The sequence below is a fragment of the Lynx canadensis genome, chromosome D3 (genome assembly GCF_007474595.2).
Source record: "Lynx canadensis isolate LIC74 chromosome D3, mLynCan4.pri.v2, whole genome shotgun sequence".
In the NCBI taxonomy this organism is placed as follows: Eukaryota; Metazoa; Chordata; class Mammalia; order Carnivora; family Felidae; genus Lynx; species Lynx canadensis.
This window is the reverse complement of record NC_044314.2, coordinates 40424377-40441564: the sequence shown is the minus strand read 5'-3', so window position 1 is coordinate 40441564 and position 17188 is coordinate 40424377. Positions and strand designations below refer to the sequence as shown.

The 17188-nt window shown below is 40.9% G+C and overlaps 1 protein-coding gene across 2 annotated transcripts in view; it reads right to left on the bottom strand.

The window, feature by feature from the left end:
• Nucleotides 1-13012, bottom strand: part of GAREM1 (GRB2 associated regulator of MAPK1 subtype 1) — a 204542-nt gene extending 191530 nt beyond the window's left edge. For both annotated transcript variants that reach the window (XM_030336703.1, XM_030336704.1), the window contains exon 1: nucleotides 12868-13012. In XM_030336703.1, coding sequence (XP_030192563.1) covers nucleotides 12868-12988 — 121 coding nt within the window. In that variant the 5' untranslated portion in view covers nucleotides 12989-13012. The remainder of the gene's footprint in view (nucleotides 1-12867) is intronic.
• Nucleotides 13013-17188: the final 4176 nt, after the last annotated feature.

Here is a 17188-nt window from a genome sequence, read left to right as displayed (position 1 = left end):
AGACATGTATAATGTAATCCCACTTTTATACAGCAATGATAGATTTCTGTTTCAGTATGTGCCTTTGTATGTGTATATAATGTTGATGTGGGATTATGTGAGTATGGAGAAAATAGAAAGGATATGTACTGTACTATGTGAGTAGGCAGGGTTGGATTGGAGGAATAGGGGTTGATGTGAAGGGAGAAGGCAAAAAAACCAAACAAACCTAAAATGCGCGCTTACGTAAAATTGTAATGTGTGTCTATGTGTGAACAGAGGATACATGAAAAGGACAGTCACCAAATGCTGACGGTGGTTATCTCAGGGTGGAAGGACCTCAAATTATCTTTAGTTTTTAAATATTGTTATGTATTCAAATTCTTTGTAATGAATGTATTAAGTTCAAAATCAAGGGCAATAAAGTTTTGTTTCACTGTGACAATTTAAAAACTAGATAGGTTAGACTTAGTTCATATATTTCCCTCCTCTTCTCCCTGGTCTCTACTCATTAGCATAAAACTCTTATAGTATCTACTGCACAGTATTCAACTGCATACAGTCTACTCATTGATCTCTTCCCAACTGAGTCAAGAAAAAGAGAGAGAGAGAGAGAGAGAGAGAGAGAGAGAGAAAAGACTGTGGGAGGGGTGAGAACAATTCAAAAACTACCTGATCTACTGTAAAGTTAATTTGAGGCTTCTTCTTTGACAGTAGAAAAGAATCTCAAAGTCATCTCGTACTTCACTTTTAGCAACCGTCACCTCAACCCACTGATAGAACTATTCAGAGAGTTCTCTGTGCCTAGTTAGTAAAGGGATATATGTATATTATTCCCCATCAATCACTGCGTATACACAGAGAATTAAACTGGACTTTCCCTCTTATCTGTGGTTCCCTTCTTTTTTTAAAACAATATTTTAAATTAAATCCAAATTAGTTAACATATAGTGTAATAATGATTTCATGAATACAATTTAGTGATTCATCACTTACATATAACACCCAGTGCTCATTCCAACAACGGCCCTCCGTAATGCCCATTACCCATTTAGCCCATCCCCCCACCCAATACCCCTCCAGAGCCCTCAATTTGTTCTCTGTATTCAAGAGTCTATTATGGTTTGTCTCCCTCCCTGTTTTTATCTTATTTTTGTTTCCCTTCCCCTATGTTCATTGGTTGTGTTTCTCAAATTCCACATATGCATGAAATAATATGGTATGTGCCTTTCTCTGACTTATTTCGCTTAGCATAGTACACTCTAGTTCCATCCACATTTTGCAAATGGCAAGATTTCATTCTTTTTTATTGCTCAGTAATACTTCAGTGTGTGTGTGTGTGTGTGTGTGTGTGTGTGTGTGTGTATGGTTCCCTTTCTCTTAGACATTATAATGAAGTTGACATTTACACAGATGTTCAACAGAAGAAATGAAATGACATCCAAGCCATCATGTTTGCTTCTCTCCCTATCTGGAAGTTGTCTGTGAATTTCTAGTATTTACTCTCTCACATCAGCATTTGGGTTCTAAGCTTCAAAAGGCTCTCAAACTGCCCAAATGTAGCACTTCAGGGCTCATTATGGATTACCTGTAAAAAGAATGAAATATTTTTATAAACTTGTCAACTTATTCTTAACCCTGAAAACCAAATAGTGACGAACTTATTTGTCAGCTCAATTTCATGCAAAGCACAGGAATTTTCAACAATGAAGTAGCTGTGGGAACCTCTCCATGACTTGAATTCAAACACAGTTGTGAATACACAGCATGGATTTACCAAGACTTTCACGAGATTATTTTATTTTATGCAATGGAAGAGGATTCCTTCTTTCAGAGGACTGGCCACAAGGCAACAATGAACATAACACTTAAAACCAATATCCAGGTTGATAAATAAAAGCAATCATAATTATCCAATTTCAGGAATAGAGGGAATACCTCTTTATGAACATCAACTGAGGAAAAATAGAAGGAAAGTTTTAAAAAGTGATTAAACCCCACATGAAACCTGGAGATTACTTATAAACACTGCAGAAAACCAAGGGAAAAAATACTAGCATTTTATTTTTTATTACAGCTTTGAAAAACTCTACCAAAAAATGGAACAAAGAACTCATAAAACTCACAAAAGAAATATGATAAAATTATTGATGCTATTCTAATAGTAATCAAAGAAACACAAATTAGAAAAAGTGCCAATTCTTAAATGATCTAAATTGGCAAAGACTAAGAAATAACTACAATTTCAATGATGCACAAAATAATTGGCTTACTCAGTCACTACTAATGTACAAACTTTCCTAGATACAATTTAGCAACACATATCAACAATCTAAAATAAATTCTGAATAATAATCCCACTTCCAGGAACCCCAAATAACTAAATGTTAAAAACTGACCAATTCAGTTACAAAGATAGCTTCAAAAATATGAGACTCAAAACAACCAAATGTTTAACAACTAAAAAATGGTCAATAGTGGTTTATTGGTAACAATAGATTCCCACTTAGAACAATTTTATTTGCAAACATTAATAATGAAGGAAAATGCTCATGATCTCATGTAAAATCAAAAACATAGTTTTCTCTCTCTCTCTCTCAAATATAAACAAACATCAAAAAAATTTTAAAAACGGGGGTGGCGCCTGGGTGGCTCAGTCAGTTAGGTGTCCGACTTCGGCTAAAGTCATGATCTCTCGGTTTGTGGGTTCGAGTCCCATGTCGGACTCTGTGCTGACAGCTCAGAGCCTGAAGCCTGTTTCAGATTGTGTCTCCCTCTCTCTCTGCCCCTCCCCCGCTCACACTGTCTCTCTCTCTCAAATATAAATAAACATTAAAAAATTTAAAAAGAAAGTTTTTTATATGGCTTGGTCCCACTTTTAGATACACTCTCCATTTACATGCCATGCCTGCATAATAGGAAAAGGTTAATAATGATTATATAACAAGTTATATAACTTCTGGAATTAAAGCTGATACTCATTTTTGTCATTTTTTTGGTCTATGTTTTCCAAATTCTCAACAATAATGATATCTGCAGAAAAACAGTAAATATCTTTTTAAAACACAACTACCAAGCCTCTCTGTCAAAAAAAATAAAGCAGGGGGAAAAAGCACCTTTAAACAACTGGACAATTATTCCCATCGTGTGTATCAGATCAGAAAGAAAATCTGAAAAGTATGCATGCCAAAAAAGAAAGTGAGAAGTGTCTTATAATAATAATTTCCCACAAATACATAACTTTTCATGGCTTACTTATAAAGTGCTTTCACATATAATAGAGGGCCTTTAAATAGAACTGCTTTAAGGTTTTAGCTCATGCTCGAGGATGAAAACAGAAAAGTTGGAGCAAGAGGTTCATACTATTTAAGCTAAAGAAAAACCTGAACAAGAAGGTGTCAAGAATTTAGGGCTGAACGCACGGTTAAGTTTTGTGAAGGAAAAAAAAAAGTGAGGAAAAAGCATCAAAGCACAAATCTGAGTGGCAGAGACTGCTGAACAGCTTCTACCATCCAATGCTCCGCTCTCCGGTAGTAAGAACCCACGGGTACTGTGCCCAGTTCCTTACTTTCCCGTCTACAGAAGAGTGTGTAAGTCCTCACCAATGAGATGGAAAGTGAAGTGCTGTGTTAGGAGTGGTGGTGAGGCAATTAAACTTCAGCTAAGGTCATGATCTTCTGGTTTGAATTCAAGCCCTTTTACCTTTCCTGCCGTATAAGATGCAGGCATGATAGCTAGAGCTCCAGCAGCCATTAAGCGCCATGAAGTGAAAACCACCTCCTAAGGATGACAGAGCACAAAGACATGAGGAGCCTGGGTCCTTGACTCTGGATCTGCCATATCTATCCTGGAGTATATACTTTTAGACTCCTTTTATACGAAATGAATGAAATCTCCATATTGTATAAATCACTATTTTTTTTTTTTGGTCCTATTATACACAACTAAAGTTAACCTTAACTGATATACCTGGCCATGAGGAGCTTGTGAAAATTTCTTCTGATCCTATCTATTCTCAGTGGCTCTCCTGTCTCCCAAAAAATGGGACCAAAATAAACATGAAAACAAGAAAGAAAAAAAAAAAACCCAAACAGAAGAGTATCTGTATAAAGCCTCATGTTATTTACTTATTTTTAAGTAGGTATTCTGAATCTTCTAGAGCTCTATTTAGAGATTAATTAAACTGTTTTTAACTTGGGTCTGGTGCTTGATTGATTTTGTGGGTCAGTGGTTCAAGGTAAAATGGATCTTGCATTATTTCAAACATTCACCTGAAACAGACTAAAAGTGAAGACCTTGAAGCCTAAGCTTCCCGAGGACCAGGAATGACAATGGAATGGATGTTAGTTCTTCAATTTCAACCATCCTTTGCTCATACATTGCTGCTAAAGGAAGAGTGAGGCGATTCAGGGTGTCAGTCATGAATAGAACACCTTCACAGATGGATATCCTTAAGTTACCCATGTGGGCTTCCTCAGGCATTTCATTAACCTTTTTCTGAATGGATGACAGAATGTTATAACCAGTGAGTGCTTCCTAACTACCTACAAGGTTAACAGAATATTTAAAAATAGAAAAGTAAACACTTACCTTTTTTCAGTTACTTTTAGATATTTGAATCTAGTTCCTTGCCAAGAGGAAAACACTGTCAATGTGAACTAATTATCAAGAGCCTATTCTCACTTCTAACACCTTAAAGTCTGGTATATAGAAAACTCATATTTAAAAAATGTCTGAGCAAGGAAGTTTTCCTCTACTGAGTGGAGAAAAACAGAACATAACTTATTTTAAATCTTTACAGGGAAACATCCTTCAGCACTGTTCATATTCCCTTCTACACTGTAACTAGCCTAATCGTAATAACTTACTGAAGATGTTAAATATTAACCTAAATAACAAATATCTTCATAAGACTTCACATTGTACTTTAAATTCAATAACTTGGGGGCGCCTGGGTGGCACAGTCGGTTGAGCGTCCGACTTCAGCCAGGTCACGATCTCGCGGTCCGTGAGTTCGAGCCCCGCGTCGGGCTCTGGGCTGACGGCTCGGAGCCTGGAGCCTGTTTCCAATTCTGTGTCTCCCTCTCTCTCTGCCCCTCCCCCGTTCATGCTCTGTCTCTCTCTGTCCCAAAAATAAATAAACGTTGAAAAAAAAAAAAAAATTATAAATTCAATAACTTGGTATTTATTAAACAACCATTAAGTCATCAAAGCCCAAGTGGTATTTAAATACTTCAAACTAAGCTTAAGAATTAGCAGAATCAATTAAAATGACTTGCCCTTTAATTATAAAGTAATTCATCCACAACACTGGAAAAAGGCTTGGGAACATTGTTTTTTCCTTCTTCTACCACCATGCAGTATCCCTACAAGGGCATAAAAGGAAACTCACTGTCTGGGATTAAGACACTAAGGTTTCAAGTCAATCTTGGGGCTATTCTAGGAAGATGACAACTGTACCAAATTAGCAGTTGTAGTTTCATAACACTATTTAAACCAAGTGGCTTACTTTGCTTAGAAGTAAAATCCCTGGTACCCTGGGAACATGAAACATTGAATAGTTAAATGGTTAGCTGACTATCCAATCAGTCCTATTCTTTATTATAGCATAAGAGTTGACCGATTCCAAAGATTTATGGTATTCTAGTCCATAGAAGATTAGAAATTCAATGACAGCTACATGTTAATATGTAGAGGAGGCATCTGAATTCCAGAACAAAAGAACTAGCAAGAAGCCAAAGAATCTAAAATTGAGTTGAAATTTCTAGAAATAATTTAGCTAAAACATTAATAACTGGGGCACCTGGGTGGCATTAAACTTCAGCTGAGGTCATGATCTTCTGGTTTGAGTTCAAGCCCCATATTGGCCTTGCTGCTGTTAGCACAGAGCTCACTTTGGATCCGCAGTTCCCCTCTCTCTCTGCCCTTCCCCTGCTCATGCTCTCTTTCTCTCTCTCTCAAAAAATAAATGAAAAACATTAAAAAAAATTAAAAAATAAAATAAAATATTAACAACTAATGATCCTAAGAATCATTATTTCATCATGATGGTCAACTAAGTCTTTATTTTCCCTACTGCTAATTTTAGGACCTACCATCTTAGTTTCAAGTTATGTATTTACGCACATGTCTAGCTCAACTGAAACAAAAGTGAAATTCTATTTCAAACTTATAGAGGTCGCAGATGCTTTAATAATACAGACGTGTTGGACCTGAAAATGTTTAATACTGAGATTTGCTCATTCATTTATTAACTGCTTATGGGATATCTCTTCTATGTCAGACATTGTTCTAGGAGCTGGCAAATAGCAAAAATAATTGTTAGATACCTTTAACCTGAAATTCAAGTAAACATTTTTGTGCCACTAGGAGTAGGGGTAGGGGCTGAGATGTGGGGGAGCATCATCATGTGGAAATGTCTTCTAAAAGGCTTAAATCTCATAAGATTTAAAATATTTTAGTATTTTCTATTTTGTTAAATATAACAAAATGATACCTAAACCAGCAATAAAAGTTATTTTTCAAGTTGCATAGCATAGCTGGTGTTCTTAAGATTGATAATCCTGCTGAAGACCAGAGGAAGTTTATGAGTCTTCTTAGAACTGCAGCTCAGTGAGTAAAAAGACAGATACCTCAGGAATCTCAAACAAAAATAAACGAGTTTACAAGCTGGCCTACAAGGACTTGCCGCTTCAATAAGGCAGCCAAATGAGCAAAAGAGAGTCGAATGCTCTTTAAACTATGATATGGTTGATCAAATGGTCAAACCAGTTTTCCTTTTACAGATGACCAAATGTCTTAAGACTTCCAAAACGGCCATCTTACTTGAAAAACAAGAACACCGAAAGAGCGATATCCAAATCTTGTCTTGTGGGTCTAAGTGCTTATCACTGTCCATGGTCTTCTAAAAGGTCCTTTCCTATTCTTCCATAATTTGTAGGCATGGCCAATTAGAGGTGATAACTAGAGGAAAGTAAAATACTATGGTATACAAAAGAATACTCAAGGGACTTCCTTCATCACCCATTTGGTGCAGAACATTACACAAGGCATGTTTTTCCTAACAGTTATATAACTATAAGCGCTCAGAAAATCATCATCAACCCAGTAAAAGCAGTGATGAATATCTACTAGAAAGAGATTCAAGTGGGTTGGTAGCATTTGGTCAGACTTGCATGTGATTCTGGATTAAGTTAAAAGCTTCTTTCCTAACTTCCTGTTCTTTTCCAAATCCAATCTTGGGTTAGTTCACAACACTTTCTCTCTGATAAAAACCTTACATCACCTTTTTATAACCTGTGGATTACTAGATCTCAAATACTCTGAGGGAAATAGGCTAAAGTCACCCTTCCCTCAGTATCTTTAGCTTTACAAAAATAATAAAATACTATTTGGTGGACTTCAGTTGCCTAAATGATACACTCTGAAGCTTCTCTCTCAACTGGTCTGCACCTCCATTACTCCAATCTTATCTATGTGCACTCTTTTGCAATACACATGTATTTCACATATATTATGCGTTTAATTATCACAGTAAGCAGATACACAAGAATGCAGGTTGCATGAGCACAGAGGTGTCTGTTTTATTCAATGTTATTGTCCCCATATTTGTAACAGGGCTTCATACACAGCAGGGACTTAATAAATATTGATTGAACAAACTAATCAAAAACTATGAGATACATGGACCAGTATAATATATATTTTTTCTCCACGAGAAAACTACAAATCAAAGGGGTTAGACTTGACCAAGAACACATAACTATGAAATGGCAGCTCCTATAACTGAACAGAGGTTTCTAAGACCCAAATCTAGCATCCTTTAAACTACTGTCTCTCCTACCTGGGGAATGCATATGTATGCATGTATGCATATGTATGCCTCTTACAATATAGAATGTCAGGGAAAATGAAACCACAGATAAGCACATCTTCTGGGAACAAGATTCACACAAAGTTAATTTAGAAAAAATATATATATAAAACATCAATCATGGAGGTTTTGAGAACTTAATTTCAAAAATAAAACACAGATCTAGAAACACCTTTGATATCTGCAAAGAGCCACATGGAGCCTCCCTGAGTTCAGTGTCCATGTTTCTGCTCCTTCAGCCTTACAGGCACTTAAATGGTAGTTAGAGAAGCACTTCAGCACAAAGCCAGGACCAAGTTCCCACAGTGCCAACACACCTGGGGATTAGCATCAGCTCTGATTCCTCTGCACATCTGGAAAGGAGAAGTTGCTGTTGATCTATCAACTGCAGCTGCCTCCAACTCCTACTATCTTTTTCTGTCTCCCTGTCATTCCATGCAGGCTCAGTCTTCCTCTTCCTTTCAGTCAACAGGACCATAAACTCATCTTTCAGTGATCTAGGCAATCATTCTTCGAACAGGGGTACACGTTTGATGCAAAGCCAATACTTCCCATCACAGCTGTCAGGGAATCAATTTCCAGAGCTACAACTTCCCAATATTCTCTGGTCTAAAAATTGACTTGCCTGGCATCACAGAGAGACGTCCAACCCAGGATGAATAGAAGCTGTCCTCCACCACCTCCCCTTCCCAAAGACCCTTCACCCACTTTACAGAAACAATGCATCTTTAGATCTTTCTTAACTGCATTACCCCAGGGTGTAAAGACCTCAGGGCAACTAATAAAGCAATAAATAAAAACCCTACTGCATGTAAAGGATTGAGTCTTTAGCATTTGGGTAGCAATGCCTTTTCTAAATCAGGGAATTTCCAATTCTTTGTTTCAAGCAACCAGAAATATTCAAATATGAAAAGGCTTAAGGTCAAAAGAAATCTAAAACACTGGGTTTCAATTTATATATATATATTTTATAACAGAAATAATGACAGAGTGATCCGTAAGACACTTTCAAACATAAAAATACATTTCATTAGGATAGAATTCTGTAGCATAAGAAAATGGGAATATAAATTTAAGGAGAAAAAGGTATAAAAATTTTAACTGTTTAAGAAGAACTTATTCATGCATTTTAAAAAATGAAGGATACTGGGAATCACTTATAGACCTACTAGAGTTTTTTTTTTTAAATGACGTAACAATTTAAAAGGTCAAGATTTATAATATACAGAAAGATGACATCCTTTGCAACTGTTTTCACTTAAGATGAAAAGTTTCAGCAGTCAGCTTAAAAATATGCTGAGGGTACAAACTTCTACAGAATCGTTCAGGAGCTACAGGAACAAAAAAGTTGGAAGAACACTGTTCTAGACTAACCACTGGAGCCTTTCCAAGGTGAAATAATTGAAGAGACAGAGAATGTTCAATTTCCCTACCTAGTTTTGACTTAGGATGGGTTGGAGATTAGCATTTGCTCTACCCTCTTCTTGGTCAAAAACAGATGTGTTGAACCTGGTTCTACAGCCAACAGTTTCCAAGATTGATGACCAGGTTAAATATCTGATCTCAGCTGTATTGCTGCTGACTGGGGTTAGCTAGCCTTTGCCTGTTGAGCATGTTTCTCACCCCCGTAAGAAGAATCACTACTTTTGAGTACTTTTCTTTGTGTTTTTCAGAAAAATTCATGAGGCAATACCATGAAGGCTCATTATTCTGTATTTCTCTTATCATATGATGACAAATTTCACCCCTGGGGATGCAATGTTGACTGTGTGTATCTGACTGGCATTTCATAAGTAACATGCATAATGCAAAGAACTGGAGAGTTCTTTACTGTGGAGTTAATATTTTAAGTATGGCAAATGTACTGAGGAGTGATTTCAACAGGCACATCTAAATACATAAGCCCTCACCTCAAACACCACGTTTTTCCTTCTTTTTCTGATTTCGTACTCTCTTCTTCCCCACTGCTCCTTTCGTCTTTTCAGCCACTCCTCTGGGAAGCAGAAAGTAGTCTAAATATGATGGATGAGGCCAGCACTTAATTCGGTGTCTACACTGTTTGAAAAATATTGACTTTCCGGTCCTCAAACTCTCAGAGAGACAGTGGGGCTATTTAGAGTAGACATTAGACCTACTCTAAACCTACTCCCATTTAGTATGAGGAGGTAAAGTTTGAGATAAAAGGTCTTTCTTTAGAGTCAGAAAGTTGGCTGAAAATCCCACTCCACACATTTACCAGGTATGTCACTCAATTTCTCTGAATCTCAGGTTCCCAAAGTCCTTAAAATGGGGTGCTGAGTATTTGAGACAATGCATCAAGCAATGAGAAATGTACAGCACGTAGTAGGCATTCAATAACCAACAGTTATAAAATTAGACGTTTAATGTTCTTTAATGACTGCTTCAAATTAGCCAATAGTTCTCTCTTGGCATAAGGTCAACTAGTGGCATGTTTTTCAGTTTCTTTCTGGTCTCTTTTAAAATCAGTGATTTGGAAAATGACTACTTTTCATGGCTAAGTATAGGGTGTGTGTGTGTGTGTGTGTGTGTGTGTGTGTGTGTGTAAAACATACCTGCAGTACTAAAACTGGCAAAAGGACAGACACAGAATGAGGACTGCACAAAACTGGAGATTTCACATACAGCTTTTATAAATATGGCGGCATATCCTTAATATGTTCTGGGTGCTGCTGTGGAACATGGTTAAAAATAAGCATGGAGTCAATGATCGACTCTTTGAAAGACTATCCAAATTTAATTGGTAAGCTAACACTTTTCCCTCATCATATTCATTTTTTTAAGGATATTTAACACTGTAAGGCTGTGGGGAGAGTGGTGCTCCCCCAATTCTCATGTGTATCAAACTCAAAAAAGGATTCACATATACTTATTCAGAAAGGCAGGAATATATACTAACCTGAACAAACAGATTTATGGGTAAGGGTATTCATGATATCACAATTTGTAACAGCAGCTCATGTCCACCATTGGGGACTAGACTGTTGGGTATAGCCATCCGCTCGGAATATTATGCAGCTATTAAAAACAAAAAAACATTTTAATAAGATGGGATTGTTAAGTGAAAAAACCAAGGTATAAAGCAGTATTTGGCTGGGATTCCAAATTTGTGTGAGTCATTGTGATTCTCAAGTGGTAATAAGCGAAAATTCACAATAAAGAATTGGAATTACAGTGATCAAAATCCATTCCACAGCTTGAAAGGGCACAGTGTTAAGACTTGCTACCCACGTCCTAATTTTAAAAAGAAGTGTGGGATGAGTACAGTACTGATTCAGATCCTTCTTATGAATGACAGGGATAGGACAGCAGATAATAAAGCTAAAAGTTAGGTCTGCAACTGACATTCAGCCTCTTTAAACTTTCAGTTTAATGAAGCTTTTGGGTGACTTTTATACCACATGCATCAATGCTCTCTGCCTAGCTAAGGGTTTTGGCAGAGTGTGCAGTGATGAGAGAAGGTCGGAAAAGGTGAGGACTCCTAACCTTCCAATATACACATTTTTGCACAGTGGAAGAGGAAATGAAACTGTGAATACACACATACCCACACATACAAATTCAGACCTGCAGATATATAGTTATATAGTTAAAGCACCACTTTCCCACCCCCACTGTAAACAGGAATGCCTCAACATACCACCTGTCCTTCTTCCTGAGTTCATCTGCACTTCATTACTAGTTTGAAAACTCCTAGTTTATTCTCACCACTACCAAGACCAACCAAACAAGGATAGAAAGCATGCCATGCTTGTTTTCCAGGATTCATGAACTTTCCTGCATTGATTTCTCCCATCAGTACTTCAAATGTCTAATCTAACCCCACAGATTAAGAAACAGAATAAAAATGCCTTTGGACATTTACACATCTCACGTTACCCACTCTTGTTACTCCCTTTCTGGAGTAACCCGAACCCTTGTGACTTGAAATGACATCTTTCTGCTCAATGCTCTTCTGACTTGGCCTGTGTGACCACAGCTCTATCTGCTTGCCTGCCAGCCTGGGCCCAAGGGCTTCCCGCAGCCCTACAGCAGAGCAAGCATGTTTCTGTGAACAGTCCGAAATCACATGAAGCCCAAATCAACTGAAGTTATAGTGAAAATACAAAACAAAACACACCTGAATGGACACCTTACATGGTACAATTCAAACTGACAGGGGTCTACTTGCTTGACACTCTGCACTTGTTTGCAGAGGTCACACTGCAGAACAAACAGCTGGGGGACGTTTGGCTGGTTTCTGGTGGTCAGTTTCAGAAAATACAAGCATTTCTTAATTCTGTGCTCAGGTTCCAAATCAATATAGGTTTTGGTCACTTAATTTTTTTTGCCAGGCTGGAAATGTGCTAAGCTAATAATTAACCTTAAGCATACCATCACTTCTGCTAAAAACATTTTCTACACTCAGCCCCAAATTACTTTCAGTTCGGTTAAACAAAACAGACAAGCTGTAATAAAAAGTCTCTGAGAAATGTGATCCCTTTCGTTGGTCACCCAGGAGCTTTTCCTCTTAAATCTGCTGCTTCTTGTGGGGGTGGGAGGGGGGTGGGGGGTGGAGGAAGGAAGGAGAGCATCCAAAATAAAGATGCCACCCAAAGCACAATGATTTTGTAAGAAAGTTGCCTAAGATAACTCTTCAGGGTTTCCCAGGTTGAGTAATTCCTGCAGGAGGGTGGGGAGGGACAGCTCGCCTCCAAAATTACAATCTGCAGAGGTTTCCCCAATGTTGATTTTTTTTTTTTTAAGGCGTCCTTTTTAATTACACTGCAAGGGCTCTGATTTTCCCATCTCTAGCTGTTGCTGGGGGTAGCTGAGAGCAACGCGCCAGGGCTGCGGCAGCCGCTCGGGCCAACTCCAGCGCCGGGGGTGGGGGTGGGGGTGGGCGGGCAGCCCACTCCCCACCCGGTCCCACCCTCCCCAGCACACGCGCGCACACCCGTGCCGAGACTGCGGTCCGCGCCGGTCTGCCCTGTGCCGGCGGCCGGGCCGAGACTCACCGCTGTCCAGCCGCGCGATCTGGGGCAGCCGGTAAGTGCTGACCAGCAGGTCGAGCGGAACGGCCACCGAGCTCCACTTCACATCCTTGAGGCTGCAGCCCAGCGAGGGCGCCGGGTCCATCTTCCCCGCCTCCTCCTGCCCCGCGCTCCCGCCGCCGCCGCCGCCGCCGCCGGCACCACCCGCGCCTCGGCGGCGGCCGCTGCTCGCGCTCGCGGTCTAGGGCGCGCAGGAGGCGCCGGGCACTCCGGCCGCGGGCAGCTCGGGGGCACGGCGGCTGAGGCGGCCGGGAGGGAAGGGGCCCGCGCCCGGCTCAGCTGTCGCTACGCGGCATGGCCTGGACGCCCCGCGTGCCCTCAAGCCGGGAGAGGACTCGCAGCAGCCCCGCGGCTGCGGGCGGCGGCGGCCGGGGTGGCTGCGGCGGCTCCCGCTCCGCCTCCTTCTCTGGCCCCGGGTCTGCAGCTGCGACGGCCGCCCGCTCGCCTCCTCCTCCTCTTACCCCTCCTTCCCTCCGCCTCGAGCGTGTGAGGAGGAGCCGCGGGTCTGAGAAACGCCATAGCAGCGCTCCCAGCACTGACCAACAAGGTGCGAGCAACGCCTGCGCAGCTCGGGGAGACGCCGCCTCCGCCTCCGCCTCCCCGGCGCAGCCCGCTCCGCCTCCCGCTCGGCCTCCGCCTCCCGCGGCCTGGCGGGCTCGGCTGGGCGTCAGCCTCTCGGCCGCGGCCGCCGACGCCTGCGGCTCGGCGAGCTCTGCAAGCTTTAGCTCTCGCTCCCCCGTCCGACCGCTCCGGCGCCCTGCAGCCTCGCCGGGCGCCACGGCGCGCCCGGACTCCTTCGCAGTCCAGGGCCCTTCCCGGAGCCCAGCAGGAGCGGAGCAAGCTCGGGAATCTTTGTCTCAGTCGTGGCGTCGGGCACGGTCCCCTGCTGCTCCTCACTCTGCCACCGGAGTTGCTAAGGCCACAGAAGAGACCTCTTTGGTGCTCACCTCTTGAGAGTGCCACAGACAGACCAGGCGGGGAAAGGCAGGCGTGGAGCAAGAGGCCGAGCCATTCTCCCCCAACCTCACAACTCTGTAAACGGAGCTGGAAGTTAATCCTACCAGTCTAGACTTTGCTAGGCAGCCTGGAAAAGGCCGAAGCACCCAGATGGAGAAAGGTGATTATGAATGATCAGTGCCCACAGAAGGGAAGGTGCCCATTGGGTTCAGTACCTTCGTTGTATGGAGACCGTGGGGGTATGAGGCCACTGACCCCATAAACACGCCAAGGGAAAGAGCAAACGAGGTTACGGGGCCTTCTGCGGCCAGCTGTTTTCACATGCTTTTCTCAGTCAATTCCCTTCGATCTTTAAGGTTGGGATAATTCCAGTTTTCTAGACACTCGTACCTAGACATTAGGTAGTTTGGCAAGATTACACAGCTTGCAGATGGCAGTGCTAGGATTCAGACACACAGTTTACTTCCCAGGATAAATCGTCCTGTTTCCCCCAGTATTGAGCATGGCCTGCGCGCGCTGCGGGACATAGCTCAGAAAGTAGAGGTGGCTGTTCAATTCCTGTTTACTTAAGCCTATCCTGACTTTTATGTGCTAATCCTTTTTTTAGCATAGTTTTACACCAGGAGAGGTGAGTGGTTGTCAGGTGGAAGGCTTGCATATCAACTCTGTTTTCCAACACATATTCCATGTTCGGTGCATGATAAAACAGACCGAGCTGCTTCTGCGTCGCCCTCCCAAGAGGTCTTGAAAACATCCTGCCGCCTCTCAGTGGGCCAACTTAGGTCTGTGTCAGTGAATAAACCACTCTGTTAGCAACTGAAGAAAACCCCCAGGTTTTCAGAAAACCACACCTCCTTTGTCCTCTCACTTTGAAACATTGGCAATACTTTTCACAAAAATTTTTTGCTGCAAGTTTTGACCTTTGTGTCATGCACATCATTTTTTTTTTTAAGTCTTGGAGAAAAGTGGGAAATATTTTAATATATTACCCAGAATCACAGGTCCATTAAAGTTACACGATTTTGCTCATATAAAGAAGAATTTTTTAAAACCCTAAGGAGCTAGGGGCGCCTGGCTGGCTCAGTTGGTAGAGCATGTGACTCTTGATCTCTGTGTCATTAGTTCCAGCCCCACCTTGGGCATAGAGTTTACTTAGTAATGATTTTTTAAAAAGAAGAAGAAAAAGAGAAGGAGCTAAGTGCCAGCTATTTTTTTTCTATCTAAATTATTTTTTAAAATACATTATATTTTGGGGGGGGTTAATTTTAATTCCAGTTTGTTAACATACAGCGTTATATTAGTGTCAGGTGTACAATACAGTGATTCAACAGTTTCAAACATCACCCAGTGCTCATCATGATCTAAATAATTATTTTTGGAAATAAAGTTCAAACTCCGAAAATGACATAGGAAACACTTAATAATGGGCAGGGTTGGGGTCCTTCACCCAGTAAGTAGATCCTTAAACCTCATATGATAGAATGAGTTTTTAAAAATCATTTTCTGCTGTTATGATATCCTCTTTAAAAGCTTCAGGGAATAGCATTACTGTAGTTCCCTCTCATGCAAGGGTTGGTGACTTAAGAACTGGAGACAAGATAAAAAGTCAAAAGATTAATGCAGTCAACTTTTTTTTTTAAATCAATAAAGGACTTACATTAGATTTGCTCTTATTGCTGACCTAGCAGAAAAGGTTGCATTTTAATCTTAAGTATTAAAGGGAAGACGCTTTAACGAGCCACAGATTCTTATGTAAGTCTCATGTCCTAAAGAATACTTACAGAAAGATCTTATTTGTGATATGGAGAGAGTTCTGGTTAAGCTGTGAGGAAGGTCAGCTAAGAAAGGTAGTCTTTCAGTCTGGCTGAACTGTACTTCGTGAGGAAGTATGTTTCTTAAGATTGTTGGACCAACGCAAACCGTGTATATAAAGGCATAACAACAGGATGCAGGAGCAAAACTTACAGGGTTTTGTAGTTTTTTAAAAAAGGGAGTACCCAGGAAGTTTTCTGTAAAGCAAAAGTCCATGTCCCTTGTGTCCTACTGGGCACTTTATAAAACTGAGATTTATGGGAGGCAACACATTATCATGACTAAAAATACCAACTCCAGAGCCTGATGGCATGGATATGATTAGTGCCTCTGTTTCTATGTAGGATCTTGGGCAACTTACTTTTTCCTCCTCTGAAAAATGAGGATAATTGCTATAGGCTGAATGTTAGTGTCCCTCCAAAAGTCTTATGTTAAAACCTAATCCCCCAAGTGATGGTGTTTGGAGGCAGGCCTTTGGGAGGAGATTAGGGCTATGAACCAGTACGTGGCCCTCTTAAAAAATTTTTTTTTAATGTTTATTTATTTTTTAGAAAGAGAGAGAGTGTGTAAGCAGGGGAGGGGCAGAGAGAGAGAGAGAGAGGGAGACACCAAATCTGAAGCAGGCTCCAGGCTCTAAGCTGTCAGCACAGAGCCCAACCTGGGGCTCGAATTCACGAGCCTTGGAGCCGTGAGATCATGACCTGAGCTGAAGCCAGCCGCTTAACCTACTGAACCACCCAGGCGCCCCAATAAGTGGTTCTCTTTAGACATGGAATCTTAGAGCACATTGATCTTGGACTTCCCAGCCTCAGAACTCCGAGCAATAAATTTCTGTTGCTCACAAGCCACCCAATCTGTGGTATTCTGTTATAGAACTTGAGTAAGGTAAGATGATAATAATAGTCATTGTTTCATAGGGCTGATATGAGAATTTAACCGTTTAATATCTGTTGAGCATTTAGAATAGTGCCTGACACATGGAAGTGCTATGGAAGCATCCACTGATATTATTAAAAGAAGTATTGGCTTTGAATGGGGCAAATTTTAGAGAAAAGATGAGGCGACAAATGGAGCTGTGAGGTAATGATTAGATTTGGGAAGAACAGTTTATATTAGCAAGAAGAGGAACATTCCTCAAATGGGAAACCCAGGTGGTTGCTCCCAGCTGTGAGACCTCACCCCCCAAATCTAGAGTCTCCACCATGAGCCAGCCCTGCTGCACAGCAGATCCACGCAGTGACCTTGATGACTCTTCATATTCTGATCTAATGATGTTGATAAAGCCAAGGGTGAATCAGGCACATGATACTGTAGAACTCATATGAGGGATGCTTCACAGCTTCCGAACTGTGAAACTACTATTTTGTTAATTCCCTGCATTATCAGCTTTGAAAAATAAAAATATTGCATGTTGGTTTTCCTCATATCAGCGTGTCCTGGGGCACATAATATGCTAGCAGTCAATTGTGATATCAAAGTTCACAGCCCCAGTGGTTTCTAGGTCTCTAAACTCTTT